Genomic DNA, 14,183 nt, shown 5'->3' with positions numbered 1-14,183 from the left:
CAGATAAGTGTTTAACTTAATTGAACTCTTTCTCTCCCACAGGCTGAATTTTTCTGTAAACTTTATAAACCAGAAATTGTCATTAATGAGTTAGACGTTCAAGTAGGTCGAGTGCGACTTTTGCGGAAACAGAGTGAAGCTGTTCACATACAGAAGTAAGTAGAGTTCATGAGCCTGCGGATTGTGTCTGATCTGAGCATGCCTGCTTAGGTGCATGTTGAGGAATACTAATTTCCCAAAATAGGTTCTGGGAACTAGATGTTAATAGCTGTTAGCAGCTTGGGACGAAAGGAGGAGGTCCTTGATCTGATTTATTACAGTTTATTTAGTGAAGTAATGCTCAAGTGGATATCAGGCTGTACTAGTGCAGAAATTTCTTGTTGGCTTGTATCATTCAAATTTCTAAATAATGTGTATTTGGAAATGTGTTTTTGACATGGTGCTATTTGATGTATCAATCATACCAGCCATTGAAGTGAAAGACCCAGTTCTGTCTCAAGACAAGTCATATTCACAGATTCTGTTTAGACTACTTCATTGGGAAGATGGTATTAATGCATTATAATTTTGTATATTATTTAAATACTTGCAAGATACATTTGTTATGTTGTATATATGTATGATGTGTGTATGTGGTTTTGTGTGCTATGGCATGCGATGTAAAGGTCACAGGATGACTTTGGGGAGTCAGTTCTTCTCCTTCTACCATTTTGTGCTTTTAAGGAATCAAACGCTGTGGTTAGTCTTTCACTGGGCAGTAAATGGTTTTACGCGCTGAGCTTTCTCCAGTCCCTATGTAGGTTAGGAATTGAGGCCAGTGTTGATAGTCATTTGTTCAAGAATATGCTATGCAGGTTATGTCTTATGTTTTGGGTGTTCATAACCTAGCATCTTAACCACAGGTAATAATATATGTGACACTTGCCAGCTGAATGAATGCTTAGTGTTTGTAGAGCAGAGTACGTTTTTAGATTGTATGTTCCAAGAGTATGTTAGAATACGATGACAATCACTCTGGCTTATTTTCTCATTTCCCTTTGGATTGGTTTTCTTATATCTAGCACTAAGCAAAGCTTAAAGCCTGCATGTTTGTTTTTCCCCTTTACTTCCATTGTTTCACTGCTGGACTCACACAAGATAGGCAAGCACTGTTCCACTGAGCTTTGTTCCTGGTTGTTAGCTGTGAAGTAGGGTATTTTAGATTGCCTGGGCCGCCTTAAAACTTGTTACTTTTCTGCCCAAGTCATCATGCCTCGCCCAGCCAACTTGTGAATCTCCTTTTCTTTTTCCTAGGAAGAAGCCCACTTTTGCTGCCACCCGCCCATCCTCTGTTCTCCTTGAGCAGCTTGCAGTGTGTGTCAGCCAAGGGGAACCTGTATTGTTAGTGGGAGAGACTGGAACTGGTAAAACCTCCGCTGTCCAACACTTGGCTCATGCCACAGGTACTTGAGAGGCTTGGGGGGTAAGAGGTGGGCCTAGACCTTAACTTGTAGACTAGGACTGGCCTCAGACTTGGGCTCTTCTTGTCTCAGTTACCCGTGTGCTTGGATTATATGCACATATTACCATGCCTGACTGTATGTTGTTTTCTTCTAAGTAATAAATCTAAGTATTTTAAAGTTTGAAGTGGACTTATTCTACTTATAGTTTCCCTGGAAATAACAACCACTATTAACAAATTGGCATTATCTTAATTATTTTATTGTCTCTATATACACACAAACACAGGCATGCATACATGTATATATTGTTTCAAAATCAAGCTGTATTTTGATGTGTATATGAAATATATACTGTTTTCCTTGTGATATAGCCCGGGTTGGCCTCCTGCTTATGAGCCTCTGCCTTCTTAGATAACGATACAGGTAGATGGCAAGACTTGCTTATGTTTGCGCTTAATTATGTTTATTAGTTAGCCTTTTAAAAATGTGTTTCTCTTTTTAATAGCCAAGTAGTATTTTATACTCTGGATATTGATTTAATCCTAATTCAGTTTATCGAAGGATCTTTTGTTTGCTTTTTATTTTTTGTGTTTTTGAGACAAATTATTACTATGTATTTCTGACTGTCCTGAAACTCACTATGGACCAGACTGGCCTCCCTCAACAGAGATTCACTTGCCTCTGTCCCTGGAGTCCTGGGATTAAAGATGTTTGCTACTACCACCCAGCTGAAGGATCTTTTTGTTGGTTTCAGTTTTTAGATATTAAAGACTTATAAGACTTCTGAAGTTAACTGAGAAAGTCAAAGAAAATGCATTTGTGTAAACTTGCCCTGCCTTCTTATGGAATGTGTTGTGATTTTCTCATTAAGCTTTCTTCTCTCTCTCTCTCTCTCTCTCTCTCTCTTTTCTTTCTTTCATGTTTTTTTTTTTTTTTTGGTTTTTCGAGACAGGGTTTCTCTGTGGTTTTGGAGCCTATCCTGGAAATAGCCCTTGTAGACCAGGCTGGTCTCGAACTCACAGAGATCCACCTGCCTCTGCCTCCCGAGTGCTGGGATTAAAGGCGGGCGCCACCACCGCCCGGCTCTTTCATGTTTTTGTTGTTTTTTTTTCCTTTTCTTTGAAACAAGTCCTCACTGTGTAGCTCCAGCTGGTGTAGAATTCACTTTGTAGACCAGGCTTGCCTGGAATGCATAGAGGTCTGCCCCATATTAAAGGCATGCATCATCACGGCCTGGCTTCTTTTAAATGTTTGAAGTAATTCTTTTCTTCTGTTTCTTAAAGGTCACCGTTTGCGAGTTGTGAATATGAATCAACAAAGTGACACTGCAGACTTGCTTGGAGGGTAAGTGTGGTTCACATACTATTCTAAAGCTACGTCATGTTCACTACTCGAGTTGGAAAATGATTTCTCACGGAAGGCAAGTCTAGCCTGCTTGGAGGTTATGCAAAGACCTGTACCCCTTCCTGCATCACAGTATAGTTTGTTGTTAAGCCAGGGTCTCACTGTGTAGTCATGGCTGGTCTGGGACTAATCATGTAGACTAAGATGGCTGCTAGCTCATCTGCCTGCCTCTGCCTCTCCAGAGTAAAGGTACAGAAGACATGTGCCGCTATGCTGATATATGCAAGCCAGGATGGGAATAACTTGTGTATGAGCTTGAGTATGCGTGTGTGTGTGCCATAGCACACACACAGAAGGAAGGCAGAGGATAAGTTTCACTCATACTATTAGATTAACTTATTTTTGTGTGTTTGACGGTGCATATCTGCCCGAGCAGGAAGGCAATTTCCATGAGTTCCTTTTCTCTCTCACCCTCTAAATGCTGTAGTTGTCAAGCAGCAAGCACTTTTACCCACTGAGCCATCTTATTGGCCCATCTCCTAAATTTAAATGACACTTGAGGTTCTTGTGTTCAAAGGAATATTTTAATTACTAAATAAACAGTTTTTGTTCTTTATTTTTTGAGACAGGGTCTCTCTGTAGTCTTGACTAGCCTACAACTAACTTTGTAGACCAGAGTGGCTTTGAACTCAGCCACCACCAGCCCCTGCTTAGTGAGATTAAAGGCATGTATCACCAGGCCTGGGTCAAAGATACTGCTCTTGATGGAGAAAGTTATGTGACCCAATGCTTATGTGGATCCAAGGAAGCAGTTATGGAGTCTTTTTTGTTTTTCTTTTTTTCGAGACAGGGTTTCTCTGTGGTTTTGGAGCCTGTCCTGGAACTAGCTCTTGTAGACCAGGCTGGTCTCAAACTCACAGAGATCCTCCTGCCTCTGCCTCCCGAGTGCTGGGATTAAAGGAGTGCGCCACCGCCGCCCGGCCAGTTATGGAGTTTTAATCCTTCGTGTACATATTATGTTTTTGCAGGTCTGCTTTTTAACCAGGTGTGTCTATAATACTATCTACATTATTTAAATATGTCTAAATATGTTTTTGTTAAAATATGTCTTTAGCAATTTATGAGTATTCTAAACACAAATGATACTAATCGTGCATCACTGAATGTGGTCTGAGTCCATGTTCTAAGAATTGGTAGTATTTTGCCCGCCATTGTAAAGAAGGTTGTTTTGTTGTCTTTTTCCTGTCGTTTTGGGTGTTTAACCCTCTAGTGCCTTGCATATACAAGGTAAGTACATCAATATATCAAGTATATAGGAGTCTGACTTTACCTTGATAACAATGAAGAATTTGAACCAACGCTTCTTAAATTACAGTTTTGTTTCAGTACAAATTTGGTGAATAGGAGATAATCTTTTTTTTTCTCTGTTTTATACAGTACCCTTAGTTACCAAAGGAAATCGTTACATTTTTATGTAGGTGGAAACATGCCTTATTTTTTGAAATCATGTCTTTTAATTTATGTGACTATTTTATTTAAGAATAAATGAACAGGCCAAAGATAATTTTGGGAAAAAAAACCCCAAAATTTAGTAATAGTCCATGAGATATGGTAAAATCGTGGCTGGAGAGATGGGCTCAGTGGTTAAAAGCACTGGCTGCTCTTTCAGAGGGCCTGAGTTCAATTCCCAGCAACCACATGGTGGCTCACAATCATATGTAAGGATATCTGGTGCCCTCTTCTAGCCTGCAGACAAGGCACTGTATACATACATAATAAATAAATAAGAAAATTATAAGAAAAAAGAGATGGCAATATCCTATTTCTGGGATGTATAATTAGTTTCATTTTTTTATATCCATGCTAAATACATTTAAATATAACAAATAACATATTAAAAATGTAAAACTTCTATAGGCCTGAGTGGTTTACAAATCTGTCTTTGTAAAGGCATCTATTAAAAGTAAAGGTACTTTAGAATGAATACACTGAGATGGCTTTCTGATTGTCAGTCTTTGTGTTTATTACCCCAATGCGCTTTGTGTGTGTATGTGTTTTTAATTTATTTATTTATTTATTATATATACACCATATACCCATAAGAGGGTACCAGATCTCATTACAGATGGCTGTGAGCCATCATGTGATTGCTGGGAATTGAACTCAGGTCCTCTGAAAGAGCAGCCAGTGTTCTTAACCTCTGAGCCATCTCTCCAGCCCCATGTGGTTTGTTTTTAAAACAGTATTTTTTATTCTTTGAGAATTTTATACAATGTGTTTTGAATATAATGACTTTCTAACTCCTCCCATAACCACACTGTCTTACTTCCCAACCCTGCCTTCCCAAATCTGAGGGTTTTTTTTTTTTTTTAATTTTCTTAAATTTCCTTTTCAAGTCCAGTTTGTGTTTCCCAGCTATTAGTGGCTCTTGTTCTTTTGTTTGGTTTGTTGTTTGTAGAAAGTTTTACTATGTAGCCGGGCTGGCCTTACACTCGAAATAATCAATGAGGATATGCACAGCTCTGCAGAGAACACTTGTCTATCATCAGGGAAACCCAGAGTTTGAGTTTTCATAAGGGGGTTGATGACATTGATCATTTAGAACAAATCAAAAAACAAAGGCCTAGATAAGGTACAGTGGCACAGTCCTGTAATTCCAGCATTTGGAAAGCAGAAGGAGAATCCACTATCAGTGTGTTAGTGAAGGAAGTTTGATGTTCCATTATTTTATTCTCTGCTCAAAGCTGAAAGCAGCATTTGCCCCTGGGCAACCAGGGCCTGCATCTGCCGCCCCTAAAAATTTCTTGAAACCAGGTTTGTCACCAAGTTCCATGTGGCTTCATTTAAATATGATTGATAGCAAAAATAAATAACATATCTTTTGTTGTTCAGGTAGAAATTTCTGACTTTTCATAGTGCTTTTAATCTAAAATATTTAATTTTCATTATAAATCTGTCAGACCGTTGAAGTGGTAAGATAGATCACAGGTGAAGACTTAGATTTTGTGTTGTCATATTTCTGATTTTGGTTAGTTCGCCTTGCGTTTCCGAGTCTCTGCTTCAAGAATTTGTGAATCATATTTACTGTTTTTTGTTTGTTTGTTTGTTTTCTTTTTAAGTTTTAAGCCAGTAGACCATAAACTTATTTGGCTGCCATTACGAGATACGTTTGAGGAACTGTTTGTCCAGACATTTTCCAAAAAACAAAACTTTACCTTTTTGGGACACATTCAGACCTGCTACAGGCAGAAACGATGGCATGATCTCCTCCGACTAATGCAACACGTACAGAAGTCAGCTATTGCCAAGGAAGGAAGGGAGAGCCAATCAGGTAAGATGTGGAAGGCTTGACACTGGGCTCACTTAGCAGATATAAAAGAAGAATTCAGTAAAAAGGAGAAAAGTGGAGCTTTGTAGGTCTTCAGGCAAAGGTGACTAGTTTTGAAGTGTCCTGCTCAATGCGTGTATTTGTAGACAAGGTTCTGTTAAGATCACTAGATGGTGCTGGTGTACAAGCGCTGCCTAGTAATCAGGATGACGTATTTTCTGAGAAAGAACTGGCTTCTATAGTAAGCAAACTTTTGGTCACTTAGTGGTCTTCACTTCCCTTCCTCGCCTATGAAATGGTTCTCTAAGGGGAAGCGCACCACAGAGAGCACATACACGTGAGCTCTTGGTGACTGGCACATGGTTAGCATTTGGAAGGATTTAGTCCTTTACACTTTGTCTAAGATGCTCAACACGCGTGTGTTTCACAAGTTTTATGCTTTTGTGTTTGAAAGTCATTCTATATTTATAAACAGCATGTTTACATGATTTTTGCATCACTTAGTCAAAATACATGACAAACAACTTTAAGGGAGAGAAAATTTATTTTGACCTCTGATTTAACCAGCCTGGTGGTGGCGGCGTACACCTTTAATCACAGTTCTCAGAACTCAGAGGCAGGCAGATCTTTGAGTTCAAGGCCATCCTGGTCTATGAATTGAATTCCAGGACAGCCAGAACTGTTACACAGGGAAATCCTGTCTCGGGACCCCCATCGGCTCCCCCCCCCCCCAAAAAAAAAGATTGATGAAGAGGTGTGGCAGCAAACAGGAACATCTGTGTCAGCAGGAGAATAAGCTGAAAGTTGGTTCTCTTTTTCCACCATGTGAGTTCCTGGGATGGAAGTCAGATTTGTCAGGCTTGATTACAGAGCCTTTATTCATTGAGGCATCTTGCCAACTCTATAGAGAGCACCTGTAACTAAAGGTCAGAGTTTAGTTTTTAAAAGCCTGTCCTAAGAAGCCTGTTTCTTTCCAGCCAGCTTTCACCTTCTAACAGGTTCCATGGACTTCTAAGAGAGATGGCTCAGTGGTTAAGAATCTTTGGTTCTGGGGAGAGTGTGACCTCGATTCTCAGCACCCCTGTCTGCTGGCTCACTCTATCTCCAGGGCATTCTGACACTTTTGTTCTCTGTGGGCACCCACACTGAAACACACACACACACACACACACACACACACACACACACACACACAGAGATTTAAAAATAACAAATAATCTTAATTTAAAAGAGTGGTTTTAGATAAGGAACATACATTAAAAACATATGTCCTTGGGGGGACATTTCAGACTCAAACCATACTACTTCAAAATTTAAGGTCTTTTCTTTATTCTTTCCTAGGGCTGCTTCTAAAGGAGAAATGGGAAACATTTGGCCTTAGACTCAATCACGCCCAGCAACAAATGAAAATGACAGAAAATGCCCTTTTGTTTGCATTTGTGGAGGTATTTTATTTATTATTTAGGTGTGTGGATGTTAGTTTGATGGAGAATAAAGTCTGTCGAAGGTTATTATTTGTATTGTCTTTGTATTGTGCCTGCTATTTAACACAGAAAATACTTAACAGATAATGTAAGGAGAAGCAATGTTCTTCCCAGTATTTAGGGTTTTAATGAGCACAGAGAGTATTTGATTGAGGATAGTGTACTCTGTTACTTCACCTTTGTATGATAGGACCAAGCACAAACTCCAACTTAGTTGTCTGTGTGAATGTCTGCATTTGAAAAGGGGGTGTGATTGGATCAGTGCCTAGGTCTGGTTCCAGACCATGGTCATCTCCTATGTGCTGTGGTCTATTTTGTGCACTGTTTTGATTAAATTAAACATCAGTGGCCGGGCGGTGGTGGCGCACGCCTTTAATCCCAGCACTCGGGAGGCAGAGGCAGGCGGATCTCTGTGAGTTCGAGACCAGCCTGGTCTACAGAGCTAGTTCCAGGACAGGCTCCAAAGCCACAGAGAAACCCTGTCTCGAAAAACCAAAAAAAAAAAAAAAAAAAAAAAAACCATCAGTGATGTAGGGCTGAATATTATTCATTTTGATATTCTATATGCTGTGATAGACTGAATTACAAACAGTATACACTCCTGATTTGGAAATTTTGAGGTCTTGGTGTGATTTTTGTGGGTGCTTTTTTGTTTGTTTTTGACAGGGTCTCACCGTGTAACTTTGGCTGGCCTGGAACTCAGATCTGGGATCAAAGGCACATGCCACCATCCCCACCTTGGGTGCTTTTCAGAACCAATTAGGTGTTTTCCATCATCTGAAATTGTTGTATGTTTACTTGGTCATTCATATAACTCATGTTTATATCATCCTACCTTGTGGGCTTAAAGATAATTGACCATTTTGGACATTTACAGTCCAAAGTACCTTACATTTACAATCTAACACTGCCAACTGCCTGAATTTGTCATTTAACATATAGATTCATTAGTGGAAAAAATATGTCCTTGCCTCCGTTCTTAACCTTACTTGTGTGACTACTTTTGCTAACTGTGTCTTTACTTGAAGTATGTTATCTTCCAGGGTACCTTAGCTCAGGCTATAAAGAAAGGAGAATGGATCTTACTAGATGAGATTAACCTGGCTGCTCCTGAAACACTGGAATGTCTGAGTGGTTTACTTGAAGGATCTTCTGGCTCTCTGGTTTTGCTTGATCGAGGAGACACAGGTAGCATTTAATCCCCTTGGGGTTTGTCTTTGCCAGTTAAAAGTGAGATTTTTTTTGAATAGACATATTACATGGGGCTTCCAGTGGAGTTTATTATTAAGTTAATAAGTTCCTGTGGAATCAGATTGAACTATTATTAGGTGCTGTGGGAAATACAGAGAATAAGGTGATTTGTCGAGGCATTTAAGATGTAGATATGCACTGCAGACACTGTCCAAAGAAATACACACATAGGTCTTAGGTAATGAAATACAAATAATTGGAAGTAAATAACATACCAGAAAGATTTGAACAGCAGCATGACATTAAACAGTGAGTGTGTATGTGCACATGCGAGCCTGTGCTATCTGCCTGAACACAAACTTACTTCAGAAAAGGCGTCGCTGGTGAAATAGCTAGCACTAATCTGGCTGGACCTTGGGCCTTTGCGTCTACGCTGGGGTCCTGAGACAGATCACTTGAATGCTAAAAGTTGAATTTTTCTAATTTTCTCTGAACAGAGCCACTGGTTCGGCACCCTGATTTTCGTTTATTTGCGTGCATGAATCCAGCTACTGATGTGGGCAAAAGAAATCTCCCACCAGGAATAAGAAACAGGTAAGGATTTTGTTTCCTTTTCTTTATTGTTAATATTTATTTATCCAAATTTCAAACAGTGTTAAAATTCATTGGTCTCTTGATAGAGGAATCTTGGTTTCCTTATTTGTTACTTCTCTTGTCTATAGCTTTATAGGTATATAAAGAGTCCAGAAACCTGGAGAATCATTGTCTAGTATTGTTTATTATTTATGCTGCTTCTACAGGTTGATCCTAGGTTGTATACCTAGTTCTTTGGTAGTTAGTAGGGTACTAAATAGGTATTGTTGAATACAATTCATTTTTTAGTTATCAAGGGAATTTTATTTATAGAACATAATGCTGTTAAGTGCTTAGTTTGGGCATTTTACATGTAACTTTGAAGAATAAGGTTTAGTGTTATTAATATTTGCATTGTCTCATGTTTGGAAATAGTCACTAAAGTCAATTAGGGGCCAGCAAGATGGCTTCAAGAATAAAAGTGCTTGCTGCCAAGGTGAGAGCCTGCATTCAGTTCCCAGAAACTACATGTTAGGAGAAACCTAACTCCTGCAAACTGTCCTCTTACTCTACAGAATAAATGTAACTTGCTTGTCCATATATCGTGCACACATCACAAATACATGTAAGTTTTAGAAAGCCTGTTCAGAATTCTGTTTCCATTATTTAGAAATAATGGAAATATTATAGATAATTTTAAAAATTATATTAAAGTGTGTACTTTTCTTTTTTTACATTATTTTAGTTTTTATCATGAGGGTGTATATGTGTGCTTAGATTGTTGTGTTTTTTTTTTTTTTTTTTTTTGAGACAAGATCTCACTCACTGTGTAACCCTGGCGGTCCTGGAATTTACTGTGTATACCAAACTGGCCTTAAATTTAAAAAAGATTTACCTGTTTATCTGTGTCTTTAAATCGAGAAGTAGATTTTTTTTTTTTTAAATGAAATTGGGCACTCCAGTCTTTCTTGCTTTTGTTTAGGGTAGGATAGTAATGTCTTGGTTGCCCATTCCCTTGATGAATGGTTATTTACAGGTATGAATGATCCCTCTGATTAGTTAGAGTTTGAGTCTGTTTTTTTGGATGTTAGTATACTGATGCCTGCTTGACTCCTGGTCCCATTTGATTGGAGTCTTTTGTCCATCCTCTTACTAAGGGTACTACCCATCTTTAAACTAAGATGTGTTTCTTATAGACAACAGACAGATGGACTTTCTCTCTAGAGCCATTCAGTCAGCCTATATGGTTAGAAAGTTGAGGTTTTAAGTTAATATTGAAATGTGTATATAAATTGTGGTCATCGTGTTAGTGCTTTTGGTGATGCTGTTTGTATTTTAATACGTACAGCAGCTCCATGTTTCTTTTCAGTCTCTCTGCTGTGCTTCCTTTCTTCAGCCCATATTACTGCTTTTCAATTCTTGTCTAGTGTTTCCATCTCCTGATTGAATTTCACTCTCTAGTCCTGTATTGTCTTTGTTATTTCTGTCAGCCTTAATGTTTCTGTTTATGGGCGTCACTCAAGACTTTCTTTCCTTAAGTTCTTTCTCTGTAACTTTGTGGAACTGTTTCTTTCTTCTTTAAACTCCTTGAATTCTTTGACCAAGTTCATGATTGTTCTTCTAAATTCTGCCTCCTGTGTTTTCTCTCTACAAAACTGGTAGGATTTGGAGATAAGCTACTGTCCTAATTGCCCGTATTCTTGGTGTTTGTGACTAGACCTAGGCATGTGGACTTTTTCATTAGTTCTGTATTTGCTGTGGACAGACGTAAGAATAGGCCTAGAATTAGGAATAGGCTTGGGAAGAATGAAGTCAGGTGGACACAGTGTATCTCCTGGCTCAATTCTGTGCTGTGGGGGTGGGTCTGGCAGAGTGGTTAGGTTGGATATGACACGGGAGGGGGCTGGTGGAAGCCGAGAGGTTGACTCAAAAGGAGAATCCTGGCTACATCCTAGAGCAATGCTTCCCCACCTCCTAATGCTGGAACCCTTTATACAGTTCCTCATGCAGTATGACCCCCAACCATAAAATTATTTTTGTACCTACTTCATGACTGTAATTTTGCTAGTTATGAATTACAATGTAAGTATTTGTGTTTTCAGATGGTCTTAGGGTTCCTTTTGAAAGGGTTCATTACTCATAGATTAAGAACCACTGCCCTAGAGAATGATGTGGGACATACTAATTGCTTACCAATGGTTAATAATTTTCTTACAGGTTCACTGAACTTTATGTAGAAGAACTAGAAAGTAAAGAAGATTTACAGATTCTTATTGTAGATTATCTGAAAGGACTGAGTGTGAGCAAGAACACCGTGCAAGGAATTGTAAAGTAGGTCCTCCTTTGCTTGACTTTATAGATTTCTTTTGCGCATAAAAATCCATTTCATACAGCCGGGCGGTGGTGTTGCACGCCTTTAATCCCAGCACTCAGGAGGCAGAGGCAGGCGGATATCTGAGTTTGAGTCCAGCCTGGTCTACAAGAGCTAGTTCTAGGAGAGGCTCCAAAGCTACAGAGAAACCTTGTCTTGAAAAACCAAAAAAAAAATTGTTCCCTGCAGATACATACGTTTTCATGATTTGCTTCTATGTAAAGAAAACTGGTAGAAGCATTTGCTTTGAGACTGAAGCTTAATTATGAATTCCCTCAGGTTTTCATAAGGAAACTACTTACACTACCTATGAAAATGAACAGGTGCTTTTCTCTTTATTGCTTCTGTGCTTCTGCTCACAGCTTAGTATTTGAACCCTAGCTAGGAAATTAATTGTCTTTTATCTTTGTCTTTTTTCTACTTAGAATTTTCATAGTAGATAGATGGAAGCCAGGGGCAAGTTTGTTACTATAAACTCGATTATGTTTAGTATTAAGAGACTTCCATATATAGACTTTAGAACTGTGGTATGGCTTGGCCTTGAGTCTCTCACGTTTTGGAGGCCATGTGGAAAGTCCATAGTATTTTGTGCAGACAGCCTGAGGTGTAGTGCTGACTCAGGAAGCTAGAAACTGTTATGTCACTCTGAGAATTACTTTCCTGCTGAACGGGATATAATATGGGAAGGGGCCACTCACCTATACATGGCCCTCAACAGCTATACACACAGTGAAACCCTGTCTTGAAAAGCTTAAAGAAAAGAAAAAAGCCTTTGTAGTTTCAATAAAGAGCTAGAAATAGCAGGAAAATAATTACTATTTAATAAACTGCCTGAACTTCATCCTCTTTGTAGCTTCTACACTGCTTTGCGGAAAGAGTCTGGGACCAAATTGGTGGATGGAACTGGCCACAGACCTCACTACAGCCTTCGGACCCTCTGCAGGGCTTTACGATTTGCAGCTTCCAACCCGTGTGGCAACATCCAGCGCTCACTCTATGAGGTGTTTCTAATATCTATTTTCCTGAGCAGCTGGGTGGATGGGCTTGTTATGAGTGAAAGAGGGTAGGGATGCCACCTCTGCCAGTGCTTGTCAGTCAGTTTTGTCTGTAATATTTTGGACAGAGGCACCCTGCTCTTTTTTTTTTTCTACCACCTTGTTCTGGGCAAAGTGGTATTGGCACGTGACGTTAATCCCATAGAGGCAGGAGACAGACATATCTCTTGAGTTCAAGGCCAACCTGGTCTACAGAGCTAGTTCCAGGCCAGCCAGAGCTACACAGAGAAACCCTGTCTCAAACAAACAAAAGTTGTTCTGGGATGTAGTACTCCAGGATGTTAAGTTTTATTCCCCAAATAAGGCTGGTTTGTATTTATCTGTGTTTGTGTTTTTTCTCTAGGGCTTTTGTTTGGGTTTCCTAACACAGCTTGACAGGACATCACACCCAGTAGTTCAGAAGCTCATCTGTCAACACATTATTTCTGGCAATGTCAAAAGTCTGCTGAAACAGGTGTGTTCTTTGGTGTTCAGTTCGTTTCATATAGCTATTTGAGGAAAAACTTTCCTGCCTTTTTTTTTCTTCATTCCATGTGTTAGAGTGTTTTGCCTGCATTTATGTCTATAGAGCACTTGTGTTCTTGTATGTGGAGGCCAGAAGAGGGCATTGGATCCCCTAGAACTGGAGTTAATGATGGTTCTGAGCTACCTTGTAGGTTTTAAGAATTGAACCTGTGTCCTGGAAGAGAAGCCATTCAGTCAGTGCTTTTAATCCCCGAGCTGTCTATTCAGCCCCTTGTAGCAAAAACTTTAAAAGATTTTAGATATGTATTGTCACCAGTCCAGAGGCAGTGGCACCTGAAAGAACAGAGCCTAAGAATGAGGTGGACTAAATCTCATGCAATAGCCAAGTTTATTCCGAGCATCAGGCAGTTGGTGTTCTGAGGGTTAAGAGGAGCCACCTTAGTAAAGTGTACAATCCCAAGGATAAGCCACATGTGCGGAACCTATTTTTCCATAGAGGCATATGCTCAAATAACAATAGCCAGTTGTGATGACTAATCGTGAGGAACCCCACTCCTAGCCGGTATGCCTGGGAGGAGCATGCAGACACATTCCAAGAATTCTGTGTTTTGAAGAAACTGAGGGCACAAGACTCTTGTTTTCTGTGAGCTTTCTCACAAGCACTTAGAATTCTCCTCACACAACTCCATTCTTGGACCGTATTCCAACAATGTATATCTTAGATGGTAGAATTTCAATTTTATTTGAGGTTTGAATTCTATAGATAGCCCTTTCCAAACAAAGTGTAAATGTATGTATTCATTTTATTTTATGTTTAAAGTTCCAGTATGGGCTTGTTGATTCACTGAGGTAAACTCTGATACATATTTTGTATGAGTGAACCCATTACTCTGTTGCTTTCCTGATTGGGGAAAATTGCTGGGGTCGACC

General features: G+C 39.4%; 1 protein-coding gene across 1 annotated transcript in view; it reads left to right on the top strand.

Moving 5' to 3' along the window:
- Positions 1 to 14,183, top strand: part of Mdn1 (midasin AAA ATPase 1) — a 125,961-nt gene that overhangs the window by 23,280 nt on the left and 88,498 nt on the right. Inside the window, exons 13-22 of the mRNA XM_041667517.1 lie at positions 43 to 155; positions 1,294 to 1,442; positions 2,726 to 2,786; positions 5,906 to 6,117; positions 7,456 to 7,559; positions 8,642 to 8,786; positions 9,287 to 9,383; positions 11,580 to 11,693; positions 12,587 to 12,734; positions 13,132 to 13,242. Coding sequence (XP_041523451.1) covers positions 43 to 155; positions 1,294 to 1,442; positions 2,726 to 2,786; positions 5,906 to 6,117; positions 7,456 to 7,559; positions 8,642 to 8,786; positions 9,287 to 9,383; positions 11,580 to 11,693; positions 12,587 to 12,734; positions 13,132 to 13,242 — 1,254 coding nt within the window. The remainder of the gene's footprint in view (positions 1 to 42; positions 156 to 1,293; positions 1,443 to 2,725; positions 2,787 to 5,905; positions 6,118 to 7,455; positions 7,560 to 8,641; positions 8,787 to 9,286; positions 9,384 to 11,579; positions 11,694 to 12,586; positions 12,735 to 13,131; positions 13,243 to 14,183) is intronic.

This window comes from Microtus oregoni, unplaced genomic scaffold (assembly GCF_018167655.1).
Source record: "Microtus oregoni isolate MIOR12 unplaced genomic scaffold, Mior012 000017F_ref0000208, whole genome shotgun sequence".
Taxonomy (NCBI): Eukaryota; Metazoa; Chordata; class Mammalia; order Rodentia; family Cricetidae; genus Microtus; species Microtus oregoni.
This window is presented reverse-complemented; position numbering and strand designations above follow the sequence as displayed.